Here is a 25715-nt window from a genome sequence, read left to right as displayed (position 1 = left end):
CACTGAATTCATCGTCTTCCCGATCATCTGCAGCCGAACACCGAATTCATCGTCTTCCGATCATCTGCAATCGAACACTGAATTCATCGTCTACCCGATTATCTTCAGCCGAACACCGAATTCATCGTCTTCCCGATCATCTGCAGCCGAACACCGAATTCATCGTCTTGCGATCATCTGCAACCGAACACTGAATTCATCGCCTTCCCGATTATCTGCATCCGAACACCGAATGCATCGTCTTACCGGTCATCTACAGCCGAACCCCCGTTTCCCCCGAAGAAGAACCCGCCAATTCAACACGAGCTACTCAGCTGCCAAACCCCAGCGAGTCTGCTAATAATTACAAGTAGATTGTAAATTAGTATTTAATCATTAAATCCCCGATTTAGCCCCCAGGAAAGGGAGTATACTAGTATTTTCATTTCGTAAGGTTTAGTAGGTCCTTATGGAGACCCTGGACGCGACTGAAGTTACCCCAGCCGACGAGAAAGACACATGACATCTCCCGGATCTTAACTGGGCTAAAAACCACTAGCATTTGCCTTGGCAGCTGGTGTTATTCTGCTGCAATGGAAGGGGGAAGGGGGATTGTTCCCCAAGTGCGGCATTGTGTACTGCCTGCGCGACTGAATCTGTGTGAATGCTATCCAAGTACGCCTGATAGGCTCTTTGGTCCACAGGTTCTCTTTTATACATTTGTACCTCTCTCTCCAGATTATGAAGATGTATCCAGACGTGCCTGGATGGGGGAAGTCTCTCCATTATATCGATAAAGGGAGGCAGTTACTACATTGACAACATCCTATTGTGCTCATGCTCCGGTAAAACCTTCCTTACGTCATGAAGATGGTCCACTGGTGCCATGAAGAGGCACACTGTTAGAGTCCTTAGGGCGGCATTCTGGCAGGTTTGAATGTTATTATACTGCGTGGTGCTAACATTTGCCTACCACGCTAGCACTGCATATCTTACGACAGACCGACCAATTGCTTTGTAAGAGGTCAACAAGGTTTCTTTGTCAGCACGCCAAGTGATTTAAACGTTGCCCACAATTTACTTAATCCTGTACCAATGTTGCATTGATTCAGGTGGTCAATCCACTTTTTTCGCTCCTGTTTGCCTGCTTGTCTGTCCTGGACATATTGGTGTATAAGGAAGTCCTCCTCGACCGCTTCTTGGGCAATCCTTCCGCAGAACATTGTAACCCCGTTGGCACTGTTGCAAGCTACATGTGGCGGTGAGCTTTGCTTCCTGGATCACGGCGACAATGAATTTTAAACGACTTATAAAATCCACAATTTCGATAACCTTACTACGGAGACCATTCCATTTTAATTGCAGGATTGAAGCCGAAAATTCATCCAACGTTTTTAGCAACGTAGAGCGTCATTTCTGATAAAATAATGAAGAAACAATAAAAAAGTATCAGTCGGCTTTGCCGACGGAGATATACCCTCAGCATGCGTCACATTTGAACTTGCCGAACATAGTCCATTATGGAATTGAATCTTATTTTGGGAGTCATATCTTTTCGATAGATATCGCGCCCACTAGTCATTTCAGTGGGTCTTCGTATATATTTTGGACCAGTATACCAGGAAGCATGGACTTGTCCACCAAAAACATAATATCGCTATGAACAGGACCACAACGAACAGTATTGGTATACAGGATTTTCGAACATATCCTAAACTGCACTTAGGCACAAATGTTGTACTTTTTTGCGGGAGGTACCCTAAGGAGAGGACCGATATGGGTCATTTTACAAATTAAACTAAATTATAAAATATTAAAAGATCCTAAGTTGGGCCAATTCGAACTGAAACTGTGTGTTGGAGCGTGATGGATATTTAATTTTGGTTTTTATTTTTGAATTTTAATTTCCCTTTTTTATTATTGTTTTTGTTTATTTTTTTAATTTTAATTTTGCTGCTTTTGTTGATTTATTGCTTTTTATTGATTTCTTTGTTTTACATTTTAATTTGAATTTTTTTTCTTAATGTTAACGTAGCTTAATATGAATTCCTTGGATGCAAATTAACGTAGTATATTAGTATGTAAATCTCCATTAAGTTAGCTGTAAAGAAAACAAAATAGAATTAAGAAAATGAAGTAATAAAATGAATTCAGTTGTGTTGTTGTACTTACCGCCAATTAACCGCATCGTCTTCGACTTCTTCTAAAACCGTCCAAAAAGAATCCTGAAAAATAAATAAAAATTCATAAATCGAAATTAAAATAAATTGTTTTTATTTTCTCTCACCTTAAAATAAAGAGTGAACATTTTGGTGCCGAAACCCGGGATATAAAGTGTCGGTTGTGTTTTATTAAGTTTCTATAAAACCAAATTTTGCTAAATTGCTGCAAAAGAAGAAGAAGAACATTAATAAAAAACCGTGCTTAACATAAAGACCTTTTACATAAAATATATACTTCCCGCATTATTGCCTGTTGCTGTGTTGCAGATCTTCATCAATGCCCCGATTCTGTGATTGCCGTCTCTGCAAATCCAAACATAATCAGGAGAGTGATTCTGATTCACAGGTAAAAGCGTTGTAATAATTTGTGTGAATCCTAACCTGTAAATTGTTCAGGTTTAGAGAATTTGTAAATTGTTCAAATTTGTCTGTAATATATACACTTCACACAAATTATCACTATACGCTTCATCATTAAAACATATTTACATTTTGTGAAACGCTTTGGCAATAGTTATTCGCGGCAAAATAACACAAACTTAATTATTACATTTAAATTAAGTTTGCTTTTCTTTTCCTATTCCGCTTTGTATTTCACTTTGTCAGCCGTTCCAATTGTTTGTGTTGTTGGTCTTTTCAAAGCACCACTCTCCGCGATTATTATTCAATTTTACTTCGCGAGTGAAATTATTTACACAAAATATTTATTATTTTTGGCAATTTGATATAATTTAATTATTATTTTCGCACATTTGCCACTTTTCTAATATTTTCTTTTGTTTTGATTTAATTTCATTAGTGCCACATACTTTGTGAGTAATTGAGTACCCATCTTCGGTTATTCAATTTGATCAATTGTGTTATCGGTGTTATCGATATACACAAAATACTTAAGGGTGCTTTAGACTACGCAATTTTCCAAAATTTCTAATTTACTGAAATTTTTGTGTTTTCAATTGTCGAACTAAAATTAATTAATTGAGATAGTATTAATATACTATTTTAAAGCTGACAATTATATTTTTATTACAAAAAAGCGAGAGTTTATTTGATAATAAACTTGACATTTCCTACCACTAACAAATATAAAAGTGTGTAGAGTTTTTCTGTTGTTTGAAACTCCTTTAAACTTATTGATTAATATCAAAATGGCTGGTGGTAAGAAACACCAAAGTAATCCTGATACGGAAATAGCCAATTTGAAGCAACAACAGGAAAAAATAATAAAAAATATTGAAAGAATTAAGACTTCTTTCCGAGAAAAGAAAATATCCTTCAATTCATTTGAATTAGAAGGTCGATTAGACATTTTAAACAAATATATTGATGAGGCAATGCATTTGCAATCCGAACTAGATATTCTAGATCCCGATAATGATGATCGTGGTGAATTGGAAGACTTATGTGTATCGGCAAAGTCCCTATTTTTAGGAGTTTTATCTAAAAATAGGAGGAGCAGTATGCCTGAGACTTCTTTTTGTGCTCAATCGCATCAATCTAGATTGCCAAACATGAAATTACCAAAATTCAGCGGAAAATATTCCGAATATAAGAATTTCATAAGTCTTTTCGAAAACTTAGTTCATACAGATCCGACATTAACAGACATAGAGAAGTTTAACCATTTGATTTCATGCTTATCTGACGAAGCTCTTGGTACTGTAAAAGCTTTTCAGATTTCTGAAGAAAATTACCCCAAAGCATTAGCCAGCTTAAAGAAGGTTTATGATAATGATTGCTTGATATTTTTTGATAATATTGCTAAGCTTTTCGATCTTCCTGAGATCACCAAACCTTCGGCTTCTGCTTTGCGAAGCATGATCGATACTGTTTCTGCCATATACGATTCATTGTTGTCAATTGGTGATGACAAAAAGATTACGAATGCAATTTTAATCCACTTAGTTATGTCAAAGGTCGATCCAATCACTAAGTCCAAATGGGAAGAACAGCTTGACTTCGAAAAGCTCCCATTATGGTCTGATTGCGAGGCTGTATTAAATAAAAGATACCAGCATATTTCTGCTGAGGAGTCTTCTGGTGCAAGACCCAAATTAAACAAACCCAAATTCGATAATCAGCCTAAAAGGAATTTCAAGACTTCACTTTCTGTTTCTAAACAGAAACAATCTCCAGAAAAGTGTGTCTTCTGTAGATCTTTGCAGCATAACATAACAAATTGTTCTTCTTTTACTACTGTACCAGTTCTCCAAAGATTTGAATTCATTAAAGCCGTCCCTGCTTGCATTAATTGTTTGAAGAAGGGTCATACGGTGGCCAAATGCAATTCAGGAGTGAAGTGTAGAGTATGCAGTGGTGCACACCATTTCTTACTGCATCGATATGCTTCTGATAATCTAAATTCAAATCTGTATCAAGAGCAGCCCTCTACTTCCAGTGCTTCGGTCAACCATTCGGCGTCGAGTGAAGGCGTAATTTTGGCCACAGCACTAGTTCAGGTAAGAAGTAGTTCTGGGAAATACATTTTGGCTAGAGCTCTTCTAGATTCCGGTTCTCAACCTAATTTGATTACTGAGGACCTGGTACAGAGGCTTAAGGTAAAACGAGAAGGTGGCAGATTAAATTTAACTGGTATTTCTGAGTTATCATCATTTTCAAAGAATAGTGTCCAACTGTCTATAATGTCGAGACTCAATCAAACCCAATTTTCTTCTAAGTTCTGGGTGTTGAGTTCCATAACAAATATTCAACCCGATAAAAGGATATCAATTTCTGATTGGAACATTCCTAAAAATATTGAACTGGCTGACCCTAGTTTTAATGAACCTCGGAGAGTTGATTTGTTAATTGGTGCTGAAGTTTTCTTCGAACTTCTTTGTGTAGGCCAAATCAAACCAAATCCGAGTCTTCCAGTTTTACAAAAAAACTTCGCTTGGCTGGATCGTAGCTGGAAAATACGATGAGTCAAAGGGGTCCACTTCTACTATATGCCATTTAAATAGTTCAATAGGGAATAGTGAAACGATTGATGCAATTGTTAGAAAATTCTGGGAGTTGGAAGAGATTCCAAATAATTCATTAAAGATTTGGTCTGATGAGCAAAATAAATGTGAGGAACATTTCCAAAAATATGTGCGACGTTTACCGTCAGGGCGCTTTCAAGTGTCTTTACCTTTCAAGGAAGATGTGAAACGTTTAGGTTCGTCATTTGAAACTGCAAAAAGGCGGTTTCTCTCTTTGGAAAGGAGACTTTCTCATGACGACACATCTAAAGAAATGTACAATTCCTTTATGAAAGAGTATCTTGACTTAGGTCACATGGAAATGACAAATAATAAAATTCCTAATACGCCACATTATTTCATTCCTCATCAATGTGTTTTCCGACCACAAAGTACAACTACTAAACTTCGCGTCGTTTTTGATGCTTCGAGCAAGACATCTTCACATGTTTCGCTCAACGATCTCTTGATGGTTGGTCCAACTATTCAAGAAGAGTTGTACTCCACTCTGCTTCGTTTCCGTCTACATAAATATGTAATTACTGCAGACATTGAGAAAATGTACCGTCAAGTTTTACTTGACGAGAAAGATAGAGATTTTCATTTAATCCTTTGGAGAGCAAACGATAGTGATCCGTTACAAATTTTCAAATTGAAGACGGTCACTTATGACACATCTTCTGCGCCATTTCTGGCAATACGTTGTCTTAGCCATTTAAGCGATTTGTCCAAAGAGACTTTGCCAATTGGGGCTGAAGTTGTTCGCAAAAATTTTTATGTTGATGATTTATTGACTGGTGCTGCTGATTTGAGTAGTCTGCTCACAATTCGTGACCAAGTGACTACCATTCTCAGTTCTGCAGGATTCAAATTGACCAAATGGTTCTCAAATCATCCTGACTTTAATGAAACAAGTTGCCGTGAAAAATTATTGCACTCAGATTCTGAAACTGCAAGAGCATTAGGAATTCATTGGGCTCCAAGAAGTGATGTTTTTAAATTTTATATTGAGGGAGGCTTTCAAGATATGAAGGCTACAAAACGACACATTTTGTCAATATCATCACGTTTGTTTGATCCCCTCGGTCTCTTGTGTCTCTCTCTATAATCACCAAAGCCAAAATGCTCTTGCAAGAACTTTGGATTAATAAATTAGACTGGGATGAATCGATTCCTATGCGTTTGAATACAGCATGGGAAGATTTCAAATTTAACCTTTCGAAGTTAGATACGATTCAAATCCCAAGATTCGTAAACACGACCACTTCCTCGAGGATCCAAATTCATGGGTTCTCAGATGCCTCGATGCGAGCCTATGGCTGCTGCTTTTATGTTCGTGCTTTGGACTCCAGTGGAGTTTCTTGTCGGCTTTTAACGGCCAAATCTAAAGTAGCACCGCTCAAAACAATGTCTCTTCCGAGGTTGGAGCTATCAGCAGCACATTTAATGGCGAATATGTGGTTACGAATTAACCCAATGATGAACTTTGAAGTCGAAAATATATACTTTTGGTCCGATTCAGAAATTGTACTGTATTGGTTAAAAACCCATCCTTCGACTCTGGCCACTTTCGTCTCGAATAGAGTCGCAGAAATTCAAGAGTGGTCAGAGAGCGGGATTTGGCGCCATGTGCCCACCAAACAAAATCCAGCCGACATAGTGTCGAGAGGATGCAGTGTTGAAGAACTTAAGTCTTCAATATGGTTCGAAGGACCTAAATTTCTATTAGACGATATGTCTAAATGGCCAGTCAATAAACACTTTGAATTGACTGAGGAAGAAAAATCATTGGAAGTAAGAAAATCCAAAGTTTTATTGGCGTCAGATAGTAAGACAGATAAGGAATGTTCTGAGAGCATTCTTCTAAAATTAATAAATGATCACTCATCTTATAAAAAGCTTCTTAGAGTGGTCTCATATATCTTTCGATTCGTTGATAGAGTTAAGAAGCGAAAGATTCCAAATTCTATCTGTCTTACAGCTCAAGAGTTGAATTGGTCTTTCCTGAAATTGGTCGAAGTAGTTCAAAAGTCCAGTTTTTCAGAGGATATTTCTAAAATAAAGAAATCAATCTGCCTAAAATCAAATCTTCAAAAATTGACGCCATTTATACACGATTTATCTGAGTGTAAAAGAACATTTTCTCTCTTAAGAGTAGGTGGAAGGTTACTTAATGCGAAGTTACCACATAATACGAAGTTTCCCCTTTTACTCCCAAAAAAGCATCATTTTGTTTCAATATATTTGACAGATTTACATTTCAAAAATTGTCACGCTGGTACAAAGGCCCTAGTTGCTTTGTCCCGTGAACAAATTTGGCTAATAAATGCCCGAGAAGAATGTAACAGAATAGTTCGGAATTGTATTCATTGCTATAGATATAAGCCAAAGCTGATGACCCAAGTAATGGGAAATCTACCCACTGATAGAGTGAGAGCTTTACGTCCTTTCTTAATAGTAGGCGTAGACTTTTGTGGTCCCGTTGATATTACATTAAAAATACGCGGGCGACCACCTACCAAAATGTATATTGCCGTCTTCGTTTGTTTTACGTCCAAAGCGGTTCACCTAGAATTAGTATCTGATTTATCCACTGATACTTTTATTCTTTCATTTAAAAGGTTTGCCGCACGCCGTGGGCTCCCAAAGAAGATGTACTGCGACAATGCGACGAATTTCGTAGGAGCCAGCCGAGAGCTGAGGGAACTGCAAGAGAGGTTCCTAGCAAGCCACAAAGCCGTGGAGGAATACGCAGCCTCGTGCAGCGTGCAGTTCAGCTTCATTCCTCCGAGGGCTCCTCATTTCGGGGGCCTGTGGGAAGCTGCCGTAAAACAGGCGAAGTTCCTGCTTCTGCGAGCTGTCGGCAAAGTGTTGCTGACACAAGAAGAGATGGTGACGATGCTCGCAGAAGTAGAGGCGGTGCTAAACAGTCGCCCCATAGCACCGCTGTCTCCAGACCCCAACGACGTGGAAGCTCTGACACCCGGGCATCTACTAGTCGGAGCGGGTCTGCGTTCGCTGCCGCCAGAATACGACGTAGAAGACAGCAAGGTGAGGTACTGCAAGCGTTGGCAGATGCTCTCCGGTCTCAAGCAGAGGTTCTGGCGGGCTTGGTCCAGGGACTATATCCTGGGTCTTCAAGGCAAGGCGAAGTGGCATCATCCTCAGCCCAATCTCGAGGTCGGGCGCCTAGTGCTGGTCCACGAGGACAGTCTGCCTCCTCAGGAGTGGCTCACCGGCAGAGTCGTCAGCGTCACCGAAGGAAAGGACGGAAGAGTCAGGGTGGCGGAAGTAAGGACCAAGACCGGAGTTTATAAGAGGCCAATTGCGAAGCTAGCTCCACTACCAATGGTTTGAAGTCCTGCGGCCATTCAATGGGGCCGGAATGTTGGAGCGTGATGGATATTTAATTTTGGTTTTTATTTTTGAATTTTAATTTCCCTTTTTTATTATTGTTTTTGTTTATTTTTTTAATTTTAATTTTGCTGCTTTTGTTGATTTATTGCTTTTTATTGATTTCTTTGTTTTACATTTTAATTTGAATTTTTTTTCTTAATGTTAACTTTGTCTCAATTTACATTAGGCGAGTTTACTTGCGGCAATTGTCAGTTTGATGGAGAGAGAGGTGAGGTATATGGTAACCCTTTGCCTCTCAACACCCTCTCTCACCCACAAACTGACAATTGCCGCAAGTAAACTCGCCTAATGTAAATTGGGACGTAGCTTAATATGAATTCCTTGGATGCAAATTAACGTAGTATATTAGTATGTAAATCTCCATTAAGTTAGCTGTAAAGAAAACAAAATAGAATTAAGAAAATGAAGTAATAAAATGAATTCAGTTGTGTTGTTGTACTTACCGCCAATTAACCGCATCGTCTTCGACTTCTTCTAAAACCGTCCAAAAAGAATCCTGAAAAATAAATAAAAATTCATAAATCGAAATTAAAATAAATTGTTTTTATTTTCTCTCACCTTAAAATAAAGAGTGAACACTGTGTTTGGACAAAATATGACGAAGGGCAAATTTTGGACCAAATCGGTTGATCAGTTCGAGAGTTATAGTGCTCTGCAGCCACTACATATGCTGCATAGGAATTTTTTACACCTTTCGGACTGTTTTATCAAGAAGTATGGACTTGCCCCTCCCTAAAAAAACTATTACAGTCGTAATTAAGGCAGCGAATGCAAGTTACTTCAAAAAAAAAAAAAAATGAAAGTGATTCGAGAGCAGATCTTAAAGTGAACTCATCCGAAATGTTGTGTGGAACATTTTCGAACTTTTGTGGGGGAGGTACTGGAAGGAGTGGACCGATATAACCCATCTTCGAACTTAAACTAAGTTTAGACAAAAAATTACGAAAGCCAAATTGAAACTTCCATCTGCGGACAGATCGAATGTATTTAGAGTCTTTTCAGAATTTTGTGGCCCTTTTTGAACATTTGAACTCACAGACAAAAATGTGGATTAGGATTAAAGTTCAAAAGTGTTGCGTAGGAGGTACTTGACGGAATGGACCGACATAGTCCATTATGAAAGTTGATCTTATTTTGGGGGTCATATCTTTTCGATAGATATGGCGCCCACCAGTCATTTCAGTGGGTCATATTATAACATTTGGACCAGTATGCCAGGAAGCATGAACTTGACCACGGAAAACATAATAACGCTGTAAACAGGACCACAACGAATAGCATCGGTATACATTTCCAAAGGATCTTCGAAGAGACCTTAAACTGAACTTAAACAAAAATGTTGCATTTTTGCAGGGGAGGTACTTAAGGAGAGGACCAATATTTGCCAGTTTAGAAGTTAAACTAAATTTGGACAAAATATTAGAAGATCCAAAGTTTGGACCAAATTGGTTAACCCGTTCAAGAAAGTGTATCGTGTATACCATTTTAGTGAATTTTTTATACCCTCAGCCTCTAGGCTAAGGGGGGTATTTACACTTTGATACGACCAAAAATGTGCCTCATCGAAATAATGGTTTTAGACCCCAAGTATGTTTGTACGATATCCGTTTCTGACAATTTTCAGTAGATCTAGCAATGTCCGTCTGTCTGTGTGGCTGGCTGGCTGGTGCGCACGATAACTCTCGAACGGATGAACCGATTTGGTTTAAAAGTTGGCTATCGCAATATTTGGTCCAAACTTAGTTTAGGTTCGAAGATGGGTTATATCGATCCACTCCTTCCGGTACCTCCCCCACAAAAGTTCGAAGATGTTCGGAAAATATGTGCGCACGATAACTCTTGAAGGGAGTAACCGACTTGGTCCATACTTTGCACATAGTGAAATTTCTACCAAACTTAGATGAGGTTCCAATATGGACTCCATGTAGCCACTTGTATTCACGGCCCTCCATACGACGGTACAAGTTTCATCAGCGGCAAGCCCACACTTCTTGACAAAATAGCCTGAAAGGTAAAAAAAAAACTCATATGACACCGTGTGTAGTTGTTGGAGCGCAAGATAATTCTCGAACGGATCTGCCAATTCGGTCCAAAATATGGCCTTTTGTCCAAACATAGGTTATGTTTGAACATAAGCCATATTGGTCCACTCCTTCATAACGGTCAATGTCGATCCATTCCTTTTAGTATCTCCTCCGCAATACTTTTGATATTTAATCCTAATCAACATTTTTGTCGGTTATATCTCTGTCGGCAAAGCCGACTGATACTTTTTTACTTGTTTTTTTTTACCACAAGGATTGGATGACCCAAATTTGAACATAAACTAAGTTTCGACAATATTTAGAGATCCATAGTTTGGACCAAATCGGTTGCTACGTCTATGAGAAATCGAAAGTACCATTTTAGCGAATATTTTCGAACTTTTGTGCGGGAGGTACCGGAAGGAGTGGACCTATAAGCACCACCTTCAAATTTCATCTAATATTTGAAGAGATATTACAAAATCCAAAGTGTGGACGAACACAGTATTCGGTTCGAGCTCTCCAGCCACTACATTTGGTGCCATAGGGGGTTTTTACAACCTTCGGGCTTTTTGCTCAAGAAGTATGGACCTGCCCCTGAAAAAGCTTTTACCATCGTAATTGAGGCAGCGAATGCAACTTGCTTCAACAGAAATCAGAGTGATTCGATATCAGGTCTTAAAGTGAACTTATACGAAATTTTGTGTGGGATGTACCGGATGGAGTGGACAAATGTAGTCCATATTTGAACCTGATCTATATCTGGTAGATATATTAGGATGTGTAAAGTATGGACCAATTCGGCCACTCCATTCAAGAGTTACCGTACGAACAATTTTTCCGAACATTTTTGAACTTTTGTGGGGGAGGTTCCTGAAGGAGTGGACCGATAAAACCCATCTTCGAACTTAAACTAAGTTCGGAAAAAATAATGCGAAAGTCAAATTTTGGACCAAATCGGTTCATCCGTTCGAGAGGTATCGTGCGCACCAGCCAGACAGACGGAAATATATCGACTCCAAATTATCTGAAATGGATTTCTTCCGAACATACTTGTGGTCTAGAACCATTATTTCGATGAAGCATATTTTGTCCGTATGAAAAATCGACGGAGCGTTTTTTAAATAAATCGCGATTCAAGTTGATATTTTTAAGGGTTTTTAGGTTTTCACGATTTTGCTTGGAAACCGCAAGTCCTTTCGAAATGTGACTGGAATAAAATTTGAAAATTCTCTACAGGATTGAATTTTATGATGTCTTCGTAGTTTCTACCGTTATTCAGATATAGAAGTTCAAATTAGGACAATGGATTCACTGTATCACCTCCTTATATTACAATGTATTGACAGTATACCTTAACTAATTTTGAATGAAAACCGATTACACCAGGGAAGTTTTTGCGGATTCTGAAACAGCAATGCTTATAGGTGAGAAAAATCCAAAACAAGAAAAAATCGCTGAATGGAGTTTTTAAAAAATCGCGATCAAAATTCACATTTTTAGTTTTTTTTTTGGTTTACCAGATTTTGCTTGGAAACCGCAGGTCCTATCAAAATGTTGTAGCAGTGAAAATTCTGTACAAGATTGGCTTAGGTTGTACCATTTTTGAGATATATAAGTTTAAGTTAGGAAATTGCAGTCATGACACTGTTTTATAAGGAGGCGATACAGTCAATCCATTGTCCTAATTTGAACTTCAATATCTCAATAACGGTAAAAACTATGAAGATATCATAAAAGCAATATTGTAGAGAATTTTCATAGCTACAACATTTTCTTTAGTTCCAAATTAATAAGACTTGCGGTTTCCAAGCAAAATCGTGAAAACCTATAAAACTCTTAAAAATGTCAACTTGAATCGCGATAAAAAGCGCTCCGGCGATTTTTATTTTTTAAAATTAATTTCTCGTTGGAATCGAGCTTTATGATCATTAATGCATATGAAAAAGGAGAGCCGACGATTCGAACCCACACACCCACCACTACGTGACATGCATGTTTCGCCTTCGGTAAAGGCTCTTCGGACATATCGGATGTGGAGCGGCTTCGCTGTCCTCCAACTTTTCTTCTTTCAAATGCATTTTGTTTTGTTTTTTACAACAACAATGGGGATTTTCCCATTTAGTTGTGCTTTCATGACAAACGCTTTGCGCTGCCTTTGAAAGTAAAGAGTTTGACTCTGAACGCTAACAAGCCGTGACAACACTTTTTTCCTGTGTTTTTCAAGGACGTGGGTTCAAACCCCAGCCTGGCTCAGCTGATTTTTATTTATTTGAAAATGTTGCCTTTTCAGGCGAAGATCATTTTTAGTATTGATTTTTAATTAATTTCTCGTTGGAATCGAGCTTTATGATCATTAATGCATCTGAAAAAGGAGAGCCGACGATTCGAACCCACACACCCACCACTATGTGACATGCATGTTTCGCCTTCGGTAAAAGCTCTTCAGACTTTTTTTGTTTTTTATTTTTCTCATCTATGAATATTGTAGTTCCAGAATCCGCAAAAACTTCCCAGGGGTAAGCTTACTTACTTAGATGGCTTTTGTATTAAACTGAACGTCTTGTTCCATAAGCCGAACTAAGAATAGATTTCCAAACGCACCGATCTTTTACTTTACTTCTCCAATTTTGGATGCCATGTTCTGTGATATCTTCTTCAACTTGGTCCTTCCATCGGAGTTTTGGCCTTCCCTTGGGGCGTATACCGTCGAGTGGCTCGTATTCAAATGCCTTTTTGGCGGGGGCATCTTTATCCATCCTGCTGACATGGCCAAGCCAACGCAATCGTTGTAGTTTGATACGTTTTACTATATCGATGTCGGTCGGCTGGTATAGCTCGTGGTTCATACGACGTCGGTATTCACCGTCAACGCATATTGGTCCATAAATCTTTCGAAGAATTTTTCTCTCAAACACACCAAGTTCTGCCTCATCTGCTTTCGCAAATACCCATGCTTCAGATCCATACATAAGTACGGGTAGTATCAGTGTCTGGTAGAGCGTAAGTTTTGTCTGACGAGAGGTGGTTTTACTTTTAAACTGTTTACTTAGACCAAAGTAGCATCTGTTGGCCAATATTATTCTTCTTTTGATTTCAAAACTTATTTATTTATGACGGTGCCGAGGTAAATAAAGTCATTTACTACCTCAAAATTGTAGTTCTGAACATCAACAGTTGGTCCGAGTCTACTGGACGTCTTGCGTGTTGATACCATAAACTGTGTCTTATCGCCGTTGACTGCCAGACCCACTTTGGCAGACTCTTTTTCAATTTTCGCAAAGGTGGCTGTTACGGATCGAGTTGGTCGACCTATTATATCAATATCGTCTGCGTAGGCCAGTAACATTATATCCTTATTGTATATAGTGCTATTTTTATCTCTATCGGTATCGGTACATTCGATTCTCATATGACCTTTTCCAATAGAATGTTAAATAGGTCACACGATAGGCTGTCACGTTGCCTGAAACCTCGTTTCGTTTCAAAAGGTTCCGAGAGTTTCTTTCCTACTTTAACAGCTGATCTTGTATTAGCCAATGTCATCCTGCATAATCGTATAAGTTTTGCAGGGATACCAAACTCAGACATGGCTCGAAACACCTTTGATCGAATTGGGCTGTCGAAGGCGGCCTTATAGTCGACGAACAGGTGGTATGTGTCGATCTGTCTTTCGTGGGTCTTCTCCAGTATTTGGTGCAGTGTGAAAATTTGGTCAATTGTCGATTTAACAGGTCTAAAACCGCATTGTTATGACCCGATTATGTTATTGCCCATGGGTTTTAAACGCTCACACAGCCCACTCGACAGCATTTTGTATGCGATTGGGAGCAGACTTATGCCTCTGTAGTTTGTACACACCGTCTTGTCTCCTTTCTTGTGTACGGGACATAGGAGGCTGAGGTTCCAATCGTTGGGTATGCTCTCTTCCTGCCAAATTGCGGTAATTAACTGATGCATACTCCTTATCAACATTTCGCCGCCGGTCTTGAACAGTTCGGCGGGCAGCCCATCAGCTCCTGCTGCTTTATTGTTTTTCAGCCGATTAATTGCTGTCATGAACTCGCTTTGGCTAGGTGGAAGACATTCAACGTCGTCGTTTGCGATTGGTTCTGGTGTATCTTCATCGCCGCCCATATTCGATACTAAGAGCTTCATGAAATGCTCCTTACAGATCCTCTGTACGCTATCTGTATCAGTTACCAGATTCCCTTCATGATCTTTGCAGGAGAATGTGCCTGCACCATACCCTTCAGTCTGGTGTTTTACACTCTGGTAAAATTTGCGGACTTCATTCTGACTCCTGAACATCTCGAGTTTCTCACGCTTTTTCTTGCTCTTTCTTTTTTCTTCTGAAAATACGCTTCTCCTCTCCTCTTCTCCCGATATTTTTCTTTCGCGCTTCGTGTTGCTACTGAATGCAGGGTTGCTCTGTATGCCGCGTTCTTTTCTTCAGTAGCCTTACGGCACTCCTGATCGTACCATAGATTTTTAGGTGGTGGTTTTTGGTACCCAAGCACAGATTTTGCGGCAGTTTGAAGTGAGTGGGCTATTCTTTGCCACCGCGCTTCTACATTGTCGGGACAAGCAGTTCCGTCTTCCAGCATGGGAGTCAGTTGAGCGGAATAGGCTTGTGCTATCTGTTGTGTTTGCAGCTTCTCGACATCCAGCTTCCGTCCTGTGTTAGGTCGCACTTTTGCCGCAACATTAAGGCGAGTGCGTACCTTTGCTGCTACAAGGAAATGGTCCGAATCGATGTTCGCTCCTCGAATCATCTAACACACTGGACGAGTGTCTTCCGTCTATCACAACATGATCAATCTGGTTTCATGTTTTCCCATCTGGGGATATCCACGTGGCCTTGTGTATGTCGAGGTGTTAGAATCTTGTACTGCTCACTACCATATTTTTTGCCGCTGCAAAATCGATCAGCCTCATTCCGTTGTCGGATGTTACCTCATGGAGGCTGAAATTTCCGATCGTGGGACCGAAGATATTTTCTCTCCCAATTTTAGCATTAAAATCTCCTAGAACAATCTTAATGTCATGGCCAGGGCAGCGGTCATATGTTCTCTCTAGGCGCTCGTAGAATATATCCTTGGTCTGTTCATCTTTCTCTTCGGTCGGGGCATGGGCGCAGATGAGACTTATGTTAAAAAACTTTGCTTTTATTCGGATTGTGGCAATTCTCTCATCAACAGGAGTGAAGCTGGAGACGAGATTTTTAAGCCTCCTATTTACCATAAATCCAACACCTAGCTCATGTTTTGTTTCATGGCAGCTATTATACAGTGCGTAATCGTTTGTTATTTTTACGTCTGCCCGGTTCCATCGCACTTCCTGTAAGGCGATAATATCAGCATTGTACTTGTCAACTACATCCGCCAGTGCGCAAATTGCACCTGCTCTGTAGAGAGTCCTGACATTCCAGGTGCAGATTCGCAGATCATGGTCCTTAAAACGTTTGCGGGGTTCGTCAACTTTAGAGGGGTTTGTTTTTCTTCTTTTTCTTTGTTTTTTCATAGTAGGCGGTGTTTTGACGGGGTGAGTTAGTAGCCCAACGCCCAACCCAAGTTTTTAACGTTCTTATGGGTGAACGCGCGGCACATGTTAGCTCACTACCTTCACTACCTTCACTACCTTGGTATTTTATGACAATTTATGTCCAAAAAAAGTTGCGTTCATAGCTTGGTATTTGCATTGCATTGTTTCCAATAAATGACGCTACTATCGTTATTTAATCCTTATTTACACTGACAGCCAAAACAAGTGTTTTTTTTCAGCAAATACCTTATTTGTTTGACAACTATTCTATGGAATTGACAATTTGAATGAAATGAAGCATTAACCTGTTTTAATTTCTGATGTTGAAGTGCTCTAATTGACGATAATTTACCCAATTTTTGCCAATAAATGACACAACAGTCCTAAAACCTGAATTTTATTTCTCATGTAAAGGTGTTCAATCACATTTGATACAGCTTAGACAGGAAAAGAAATATGGGTTTGATGCACCAATAAAAATAAACCAGTCTATTTTGTGACACTGCAAATATGATAATATTTTTGGATGATTTGTTTTGAAATTGTTTTACTTTGCCAGTAAAATAGAATTAAACTCAAGGTTATAATCAATATATTATCATCAATATATTATTTTTTTCATGCGTTGCAATAGAAAGGCCATACAAATAGGTAATAAATAAAATATATTTTAATTTTAGTTTGAAAAAAAATACATATTTTTTTTCTAATACTTTTAAGATCAATGTATGTATTAACAATATTGTAAAGCAGTTCCAGTCATCATAATCGCTTTAAAATATAAATTTGTTCCTCTTCTTTTTTTTAGAACACATAAGGTTGTAATCTGTCGTAAGAAAAGCGCTAGATTCCCCATATTGTATAACAACTCCATCGACTTGTATGTACGGGTTTAGCTAACCTTAAACGAAGACCATTCCGTCTTTACCCTCCCTGGTGTAAGGTCTTCAACGAATTCAATTCGAAAATCACCGTCTTTCTGACCGTTTAATGCAATTCAAACCTTCAAATAATAATGCTCCACAAACATGGCAGAAGGGACATGGGAGACTTTTCTCACATTAATGAGTGCACCCCGATTCATATTAGCTCAATGATATGGGACCTATTGTCTTACAACATCACTTGTAGAGAAGTTTTACATGGCTGAAATACTCAGGCAATGTTGCCAACATGTGTACATGTTCGTATTTGTTTCGTTTTTCTGTGTTGGGAATGCCTGCTCCGAATTCTATTGGTCCGAGCCGGGACGGAGGAAAACCCAGGACCAATATATCTGTGCTCAGTTTGTCACATTCGCATCTTCACCCACATCCAACCTTCGGTGAGATGCAATAGATGTCAGGAGTGGGTGCATCTAAGGGGTTGCTCTGGACTCGTCCACGTGAGGGACTACGACAGGGACTATGTTGCTGCATGCTGTGTGAACACAGTTCCCAGTGAGTCGTCGTCGGATTACGAGACTCCCTCGTCGTCTGATTACGAAACTCCCCCGCAGTCCCCTCGACAACAACCGCACACGCAGCCTTTAACACCAGCCGTTGTTGTCCCAATCCCCGAAAATGCAGCCTTTTTGCAATTGAATTGCAATGGACTCCGAGGTAAGATCGAGGAGATAGTAGATTTTATGAGTCGGAAGAACATCAAGGTAGCGGCGGTGCAGGAAACCAAGCTGAACAACAACCATAGCTTAGTGCATTGTGATGGTTACAATGTTCTGAGGAAAGATCGCACCAGAAGTGGAGGTGGGGGATTGGCTTTCCTATTGCACCAGTCTGTCCAATACAGACCTATCTCGCTTGAGCCTGTCTCCAATGACCCATACATGGAATGTATGGGGGTAGCAGTCAGGTGTGGAGCTGCCGAGATAGAGTTGCTGAATATATACATGCCGCCGAGAAATAGCTGTATCCCTGATTATAGGTCTGACATTAGCCCGCTCTTGCAAGGTCATAATCGTCTGGTCCTGGGGGATTTTAATGCCAAAACGTAGAGCTATCAATCTGCTCAGCCAGCGCTGTACCTCTCTGGTCGTTTCCGAGGGCCGAATGCCACATCATCATGAGATCAGACCATGTGATCAGACCATCTCCCCATAATTGTCTCCATTAGCAGACCACCAGACATCATCACCTCTGAACGCCGCACTTTCGTCAATCATAAAAAAGCTGATTGGCCGAGTTTCAGAGAGTTCACCAATCACCGCTTCAGAGAATTGCCCAATCCTTCTGATGTTCGGGTAGCGGAAAGGACGTTCCGGGACATCATCACTGCTGCAGCCGCTCGCCATATCCCTGCTGGTCGAATACCCGAAGTAAGACCAAATTTCCCAGCAGAGGCGACGGGATTAGCAAACGAGCGTGATGAGCTTCGTCGTATCAACCCGAATGACCCCAGAGTCAGGGAGCTGACACTGGAAGTTAACAGGCTGGTCGGCGAGCATAAGCGGAACAAATGGTTAAATCATCTGAAGAGCTGCAACATTGGAGCCGGTATAGGTGAATTGTTGGCAACGGTTAAGTCACTCTCTAACCCTGGAAGATAGGACCTCAGTCACGTTTGGCGACGTTACGTTGACTGACCCGAAGAGGTGCGCAAGTAATTTCAATCGACAGTTTGTCGAGCATCCCGAGAGTGACAGGGCGAAGAGAAGAGTATTACGTCGCATCAGATCTCTTCCTGCCGAGGATGAACCACCACAATTTACAATGGATGATGTTGCCAATGCCATCAGGAACGCTAAATCATCCAAAGCGTTGGGCCCTGATGGAATCTCCATGGTAATGTTGAAGCAGCTGGATGAGCCGGGAGTCGAGTATCTCACCAAAGTCTTCAACTTGTCGCTAGCCACCCTCGTTGTTCCCGAAGTCTGGAAAATGGGCAGGGTGGTCCCACTACGGAAGCCAGGCAAGGATGCCAGCAAAAGTGAATCGTACAGACCGATTTCGCTTTTGTCGCCCGTAGCAAAGACACTTGAGGCCTTAATCCTCCCCAGTATCAGAAATAGCTATCAAGTTGCCGATCATCAACATGGATTCCGTAAGCAGCACAGCACGACAACAGCGCTGCACGCCATTACCACATATATCTTAGGGATACGCAGTGAATTGCAATAATCGGTTTTTCGATTATTCGATTTTCGTGAAAAACTTAAAACTCGATTTTCGGTTAGTCGATTATTTGAGAGTGTTCTAAAAGTCGACTTTCGATTAATCGTTAACCGCCGAAAACCGATTATAATCGAATATAATCGAGCATTTTCATTGATGCGATCCGTGATGGTTATATGTATAAAAAAGTACGGTCAATTAGCGGTTTTAGCACACCCAATAGTCAACTTCGACTACGAATAATAATAGATTACGACTAGTGGTTGACTACGAATAATAGTTGACTCCGTCTTCCGAAAGTCGACTAAGAATAATCGATTATTCGGTTTTCGCACAGTCAATAGTCGACTACGACTTTTGGAAATTTTACGGTTAATAATCGATTAATCGATTAACCGAAATCGATTTTACGTATCCCTAATATATCTGTAAAGGACTCAACCAGAGACGGCCGTGCGATATAACAGTGATGGTGGCTCTTGACTTATCAAAAGCCTTTGATACAGTCAGGCACTCCACGCTGTTTGAGGACATTGAGCAGACAACCCTCGGGCCAAGCTTGAAACGTTGGATAGTCAACTATATGTGTGGACGCCAGTCGTACGTGGAATTCAGGAATAAGAAGTCCAAACCCCGTAGAGTGAAACAGGGGGTGGGGTGATATCTCCGGAACTGTTTAACCTCTACCTCTCCTGTATTCCACCCCCTCCAGACGGCATTGAGATCGTGACGTATGCGGATGATTGCACGATCTTGGCGTCGGGTACCTATCCTGATGACATCTGTGAGAGACTGAACAACTATTTAACTGATCTTACCACCTTTTTCCATTCGAGGAATATGCAGATTTCCCCCACAAAATCTACAGCCACTCTGTTCACCACATGGACAGCGCAGTTTGGACGTGAGTTGAATGTCGTGGTCGACGGTAGCAGAATTCCGACCACAAACTGCCCTAAAATTTTAGGGGTCACATTCGACACTACATTCACATCGTGCGCACACGCCACAGCTATCTGCGACAAGTTGAAAAGTAGGAACAAGGTCCTCAAGTCCCTGGCCGGCAGCACTTGGGGTGCAGATAAAGAAACCTTGTTGACCACATATAACGCGATAGGTCGGTCTGTGGTAAGCTATGCGGCTCCAGTCTGGTCCCCGAGATTGTGTGATTCGAACTGGAAAAAGATTCAAACTTGCCAGAATGCAGCCCTGAGAACAGCGACAGGGTGCCTCCTCAAATCTTCAGTGGACCATCTACATGAGGAGGCAAAAATTCTTCCTGTAAAGCAACACAATGGGATGCTTTCGTTGCAGTACCAGCTTGGATGTTATCGTGTGAGCCATCCCAATCACCATCTTGTGGGTAGGCCCGGCCCATTCAGGGAGATCAGGAAGGATATCCATGCTCTAGAGGGAGAGGTCCAACGATACAGGAGAGAACCCCTAGATCAACAAGCATATCAAGCAGGATTGAATAGCATTCACACGGACGCAGTTGCCAAGGCCTTAAGCAATTATAGTGTGAATAAAGTACTCGGAGTACATCCTCCATCTATCGCAGCTGAGGAGCGTCAGCTGCCACGACAAACTAGAGTAGTTTTGGCTCAACTACGCTCGGGATATTGCAGTCGCCTAAATTCTTATTGGGCGGATCTGCCCAGTATGCGGCATGGGCCCGCACGACACACAACACCTTTTTAACTGCCCCGCCAAACCTACCCATCTAACTCCAGTGGATCTATGGCTACATCCCATCGAAGCAGCCACTTTTCTTGAACTGGAGATAGACCCAGAGCCAGATTGAACAGAGGAACGAACAAATAAATATAACAAAAACACTGTTACAACAACAACATTACACTGAGGAGTATTTTGCAACCGTTGAAAATTTAATGTTGCCTGTCCGGGAATAGAACCGCAGACATTGAATTTGGCGTACTCCATTTATACTGAAGAGATTTAGGTCTTCATTGTTTTCTCAGTACACAGCCACGTAACAAGGTGTGGCGCAGTTATAACTTGCACTTGGTTATGACATCCGAATTAAAAAATTAATATATTCGTAAACTGTGCGGGAAGGCTAAAACTTCGATGGATTAAACACATGACAGGTCATTCAAAATTGAACAAGTACGAACGAAATACTATGGAAAACAGGCAAAACAAGTAAAAAAGTATCAGTCGGCATGGCCGACAGAGATATACCTCAGGCCTAAAGAAAATAAGTAACTCACAATACTTCTACCGTCTATATAATACGCAGCAAAGTTGCTACAAAAAGAAGCAAAACGATCCAGAGTGCAGGCCTTAAACTGCACTTTTCCCAAATCTTGTATGGGAGGAACTCGAAGGAGTAAACCTATATAGTCCATATTCGAACCTGATCTATGTCCCGTAGAGACATTACGATATGAATAGTAAGGACCAAATCGGGCAATTGAAAAGTTTTGAAACTTTGCGGAGGAGGTACCTGAAAGAGTGGACCGATATGCCTTATCTTCGAACTTAAACTAATTTTGGAAAAACAACTAGAAAAGTATAAGTATAAGAGATATACCCTCAGCCTGTGTGGATTGAAATACTTTTTTTCCTCAAAAAAAAAACGTATGTATTAAACCGACAAAAATATGTATAGCATTAAAGCTCCAAAATTTGCGGGGATATCGATACATAGGGCTTTTTTACCATACTAGACTACGAAAAATATAATATCGCTGTAAACAGGGCTTCTAGGAAAACCTTTGGCAAAAATGTCTAAAGGATGCTCGAACAGACCCTTAACCATGCAAAAATGTTGAACATTTGTGTGGGTCGTATCCCAAGAATTGAACAGATAGGGCCCAAATTCGAACATAAACTAAGTTTCGACAATATTTAGAGATTCAAAGTTTGAACCAAAACGATTTTCAAATTTTTGTGGGGAAGGTACCGGAAGTAGTGGACTTATAAGCACCACCTTCGATTTTCATCTAATATTCGAAAAAAATATATCCAAAGTGTGAACGAACGCAGTATTCGCTTCGAGCTCTCCAGCCACTACATATGGTGTCATAGGGGTTTTTACAACGTTCGACCTGTTTTCTCAAGAAGTATGGACTTGCCCCTGAAGAAAACTTTTGGTGTCGTAATTGAGGCAGCGAATGCAAGTTGCCTCAAAAAAAAAAAAATCAACGTGATTCGAGAGCATGTCTTAAAGTGAACTTATCCGACATTTTGTGTGGGACGCACCCGAAGTAGTGGACAAATATAGCCCATATTTGAACCTAATCTATATCTGGTAGCTATATTAGGATGTCTAAAGTATGGACCAAATCGGTCCTTCCCTTCAAGAGTTGTCGTGCGCACAATTTTTCCGAACATTTTTGAGCTTTTGTGGGGTAGGTACCTGAAGGAGTGAACCGATATGGCTTATCTTCGAACTTAAACTAAGCTTGGACAAAATATTATGAAGGCCAAATTTTGGATCGAATCGGCAGATAAGTTCGAGAATTAACCAACCACTACAGACGGTGTCATAGGGGTTTTTTGAAGCTTTCAGGCTATTTGCTCAGGAAGTATGGTTTTGTTCCTGATAAAACTTGTACCGCCGTATAGGGGGCCGTGAATGCAAGTTATTACATTAAAAATCAAAACGATTCGAGAGCAGGTCCTAAACTGAACTTTTCCGAAATTTTGTGTGGGATGTACCCGAAGGCGTGGACCGATTGAGTCCATATTGAAACTTCATCTAAGTTTGGTAGAAATTTCACGATGTGCAAAGTATGGACCAAATCGGTTATTCCCTTCAAGAGTTATCGTGCGCACAAATTTTCCGAACATTTTCGAACTTTTGTGGGGGAGGTACCAGAAGGAGTCGACCTATATAACCCATCTTTGAACTTAAACTAAGTTTGGACAAAATATTGCGTTCTAGAGTTATCGTGCGCAGCAGCCAGCCAGACAGACAGATGGACGGACATTGCTCAATCGACTCCAAATTGTCTGAAACACATTTCGTCCAAACATACTTGGGGTCTAAAACCATCATTTCGATGTGGCACATTTTGCCCGTATGAAAGTGTATATACCCTTCATAGCCTAAAGGCTGAGGATATAAAAAGGTGGGAAGTTCGGACGGATCGAATGAAATACTATGGAAAAAAGCAATACAGAGACATACCCTCAGCCGTGTGTGAATTGAAACTTACAGATCAACTACAGGTGACAAAATCTACATCATTTTCCCCGATAAGTATTTAATTAGGAGGATTTCAGATATTGTGGACCGTTTTGGGTGTACGAACTTTCCCACAAAATTATATACTTGGATTAGAACTCAAAAGCGTTGCGGAGGAGGTACCTTAAGGAATGCATGGGCATGGTCGATTTTGGAAGTGAATCTTATTTTGGGAGTCATTTCTTTTCGATAACTTATCGAGAGTTATCGTGAGCTCCTCCAGCCACTACATATGGTGCCATATGGGTGTTTTACATTTTCTCAGGAAGTATTGCTACTGAAAAAACTTGTACTGTCGTAATGGAGACAGCGAATACAAGCAGCTAAAATAAAAATCAATGCTATTTGAGAGCCGCTCTCAAACTGCTCTTTTCCGACATTTTGTATGGGAGGTACCCGAACAGCTGGTCCATATTCGTTCCATAATTCGCATAAATATTATGATGTGGAAAGTATAGGCCAACTCGCTTACTGCCTTCGAGAGTTTTGTGCACACCATTTTAGCAAAAAGTTGTAAACTTTTGTGGGAGCGGTATCTGAAGGTATCCGTTCGAGAGTAATCGTACACTCCAGCCAAAACACATGGTGCTGTAGGGGTTTTTTACAACTTTCGGGCCATTTTTCTTAGGAAATATTGACTTGTCCCTGAAACAAGTAAAAATGTATCAGTCGTCTTTGCCGACAAAGGGCTGTGTGAATTGAAACGTCCATCTATTGACTATATCGAATCTACGGATTACGGAATTTTTGGACCTTTTTGGAATTTGCCGACAAAAAATATATTTGGTTTGAAGCACAAAGTGTTGCGGACCGGCATAGTCCCTTTTAGAAGTGGATCTTGATTCCTTTACGTTTTTAATGGTAAAAGTGGTAAAAGAGAAAACTGTCAAAATTGATCTGTCATGAACAGTTTTACCAGAAAAGTAAAGGAACGAAAATATGGTAGATCTGGTAGCATGAAACATGAAAATTCATTTTTTTTTCTTTTATTTCAGAATTTTTAATTTTGTTTTTCAGCGTTCGAATTTTCCTTATGTTTTTGTTCATTTGTTTATTCATTGTGAAATAATCGTCAAACAAATGTCGAAAAATCAGTTTTACCATTTTTTACCTGTAGAAATTTGTGTGGTAGCCTGTTGTAGCAGAGAAATGCATTTTAGTTCTCTCCCCTCTCTCACTCTCTTAAAAAGTGCTTTTACCACTTTTTGGGGTTAAGGAACGCTTTGCAGGTTAAAAATGGTAACAAATGGTAACCTCAGGTAAGTAAAGGAACACAACAATTGTACCCACCAGTCATTTCATTTGGTCTGAAAACATGGACTTGCCCACGAAAAACATAATATGGAGCGTTTTTACAGCTTTCGTGCTATTTACTCAGGATGTATGGACTTGCCCCTGAAAAAAACTTGTATCGGGGTAGTGGCAACGAATAAAAGTCGTTAAAACAAATATCAAAGTGATTCGATAGCAGGCCATAAACTGCATTTTTCTGAAATTTTGTGTGAGAGCAGTTCACTATATAGCAGATTTTCGAACCTGATGTACGTCACGTAGGATCTACGGATCCCGGTTTAATAGGAGGCTATACCAAAACTCGGGCCTAGTATGTACATAATTATTGCTGGATAAGTTGCTTGGCCTCTCTCTAGGAACCCTAAATGTCAAATTATAACTAATTCGGTCTGGCTAAAAATGTAAAAATACCTGCAATAGGGCGGTACCGTTATATGGAGGCTATACTAAAACCCGGACCTATGTACATAATTATTGGTGGATATTAGTATTGGCCTCTAGGAATCCCAAATGTCAAATTATAGCTCATCCTATCTATAATCGTCAAAATGCCTGAAACCGGGAGGTACCGTTATATGAGGGCTACACCAAAATGCGGAACGATATAGCCCATCTTCTTGACCTGCCTGCCTGTAAACAAAAGAAACATCTTTCCAAAATTTCAGCGTTCTATCTATATTTTTGTGGATGATAGAGTGATAACCACAAACGGACGGAAATGCATAGAATTTTACCCTGAAATCGACTCCGAATTTTACACTTGAATTACGTTTTTTTTGTAATATTCGAGTTTATGGAATAATTTGAAGCTGAGGTTTTGAAAGGAAATTTACTGAAAGTGTTTTGTTGTTTTACACTTTTGATATGGGAAGTGATTTGGAGTTAGATTCAATGATTGTAATAATTTTGCAATTAAAATAAAATGAACTTAAATAAAGTCATCGACG

At 40.1% G+C, this 25715-nt stretch overlaps 2 protein-coding genes and 1 long non-coding RNA gene across 5 annotated transcripts in view; 2 read left to right on the top strand and 1 right to left on the bottom strand.

Annotated features, from left to right (window-relative positions):
- Nucleotides 1–25715, top strand: part of LOC141404628 (fatty acyl-CoA reductase 1-like) — a 382118-nt gene that overhangs the window by 104776 nt on the left and 251627 nt on the right. The gene's annotated exons all lie outside the window — the stretch shown is intronic.
- Nucleotides 1887–3213, bottom strand: LOC141405185 (uncharacterized). 3 transcript variants are annotated; one of them, XR_012413152.1, is made up of 5 exons: nucleotides 2691–3211; nucleotides 2424–2504; nucleotides 2267–2364; nucleotides 2152–2204; nucleotides 1887–2080 (listed from the first exon to the last, which is right to left on the bottom strand). It is a non-coding gene; the product is annotated as an uncharacterized lncRNA (long non-coding RNA). The 3 variants fall into 3 exon arrangements; XR_012413153.1 differs by having other exon boundaries at nucleotides 2437–2504; XR_012413151.1 differs by having other exon boundaries at nucleotides 2267–2504; nucleotides 2691–3213.
- LOC141405184 (uncharacterized) lies at nucleotides 2441–8774 on the top strand. Its single transcript, XM_073989260.1, has 2 exons — nucleotides 2441–2547; nucleotides 7786–8774. The coding sequence occupies exons 1-2, from the start codon at nucleotides 2479–2481 to the stop codon at nucleotides 8479–8481; spliced, it is 765 nt and encodes a 254-aa protein (XP_073845361.1). The 5' UTR covers nucleotides 2441–2478; the 3' UTR covers nucleotides 8482–8774.

Source organism: Musca autumnalis, unplaced genomic scaffold (genome assembly GCF_047663935.1).
Source record: "Musca autumnalis isolate F117 unplaced genomic scaffold, ASM4766393v1 scaffold_5, whole genome shotgun sequence".
Classification (NCBI taxonomy): domain Eukaryota; kingdom Metazoa; phylum Arthropoda; class Insecta; order Diptera; family Muscidae; genus Musca; species Musca autumnalis.
The sequence above is the reverse complement of the archived record's forward strand: the minus strand, read 5'-3'. Positions and strand labels throughout refer to the sequence as shown.